This window comes from Echinops telfairi, unplaced genomic scaffold (assembly GCF_000313985.2).
Source record: "Echinops telfairi isolate 266 unplaced genomic scaffold, ASM31398v2 ScPeMD7_31;HRSCAF=116, whole genome shotgun sequence".
NCBI classification, from domain to species: Eukaryota; Metazoa; Chordata; class Mammalia; order Afrosoricida; family Tenrecidae; genus Echinops; species Echinops telfairi.
Window position 1 is genome coordinate 34,187,417 of NW_022103928.1, and position 1,757 is coordinate 34,189,173.

At 33.4% G+C, this 1,757-nt stretch overlaps 1 protein-coding gene across 1 annotated transcript in view; it reads right to left on the bottom strand.

The window, feature by feature from the left end:
• Positions 1-1,757, bottom strand: part of GTPBP4 (GTP binding protein 4) — a 31,998-nt gene that overhangs the window by 5,850 nt on the left and 24,391 nt on the right. Inside the window, exon 15 of the mRNA XM_004702346.2 lies at positions 1,129-1,194. Within this exon, the coding sequence (XP_004702403.1) occupies positions 1,129-1,194 (66 nt within the window). The remainder of the gene's footprint in view (positions 1-1,128; positions 1,195-1,757) is intronic.

A 1,757-nucleotide genomic window follows, 5' to 3' on the forward strand; every position in this document is an offset into this window, starting at 1 on the left:
AAAGGTACAAAATCTAAGTCCTCATTCTAGAAGAATACAACGTGAGTCCTCCGCAGACGACGGAGCTGCTATTTGCCGTATTGGTTGCACTGTTGGCTCAAGAACCCCACACTGTTGATAGAAAGGACAAAACGTTCCGAACTCAGTTCTTGTTACTATTCACAAAGTGTGGACATATTTAGGAAGAGCTTGTATGTTCCAGTGCCTTTTATTGCCAAGGTAAATCATCCACAAGGTTGTAAAATTTAATTTATTTATTACTGCCTCAAAGAATTTAAGGCAGCTAATAAGAACTACACATAAAAAATTGTAATTAGCAACAGAAGGAAAATATTGAATGTTTTCAATATTTTGATACTGAAATAAAAGTTAATGTTGTCCCTATGCAATTTCTGTACTTAAACTGTTAACTTTCATTTTAAGCTTTTTGGATACAAACGTTATACAGTGTTTTAATTTTAGTTTAGCAAGCTAATAAATAGGAGAGATGAGCTTTTACTGAGTCTCTATATAAGAGGGACTAATGTTCCAAAAAGAATAAAAAACTGTCCCTCTAGCCCTGAAGATATAACAAGCATCTCAGCTTATCTGCTATGAATTATGGCAGAGTACATACATTTTTACATAGACAACTTTTTCATATTACATTATTTCCGGAAAAAGTTCACCAGAAATTGGATAACCAAAGTCCTAGAACTGTTTAGGAAATTCAAGTAGGAGACAGGGGAAACTTCTACAACCTTGTGGATGATTTACCTTGGCAATGAAAGGCACTGGAACATACAAGCTCTTCCTAAATATGCTCACACTTTGTGAATAGTAACAAGAACTGAGTTCGGAACATTTTGTCCTTTCTATCAACAGTGTGGGGTTCTTGAGCCAACAGTGCAACCAATACATTGTTGTTAATATTACTTAATGAGCATATATACGAGCTGCCCATCTTATTATTTCAAATCAAGATTTCACACCAATAAGTCTTTTCATTAGGAATACTGAAAGATCTAAATGCTTTTTCCATGTAAATTTTAATCAACTATGTATTCTCAGATTTCTAAAAAGCCAGCTTAAAAGCAAGAAAATCCCATATCCAACTACGTACATCTAAAACCACCCCTAGACACTTACATTGTCTTTATCATCCATGTCAACCCCAAGACTTCGCATCTCACTCTCCAAAACTTTCCGTTCAACCTGGAGAGGCAAGAGAAAAACGTATTTTAAACAAAATTAGTTTTTTTCTTTTAAAAAGTTTTATTGGCATATTATTCACCTATCATACATTTTAATAGTTCAATCATATTAAGGGTTGTGAAATCATCACCACAATCAATTTCAGAACACTTTCTTCTTTCTCATACTCCTGATTGTCAGCTCTCCATTCTCTTCAGGCCCCTCAGCTAAAAAAACTCTGCCTGTACCAATGCCAACTCAAAACAACCCTGTAGGACAGGGTAGAAGTGCCTCTGCCAAAATTTCTACTTTTAAGTGGGAAGAGTAATTCTGACTTCAAGCTGAATATAACTATAGATCCACTCAAAATTAGTTTTATGTAATGTTAGAAAGAATCTCAAATGCAAATTCACTTTTAATGATAGTCTATAATGTATATGGCTTTAAAAATTAGTTTTCTATTTGGGCACTGTGTTAGACAGGGTTCTCTAGAAATATAAACCAAATTGCTGATAATATATTTATTTATAAAGATATATAACAAGAAATGAACTATTAAATCATATACAGATAAATATATAATA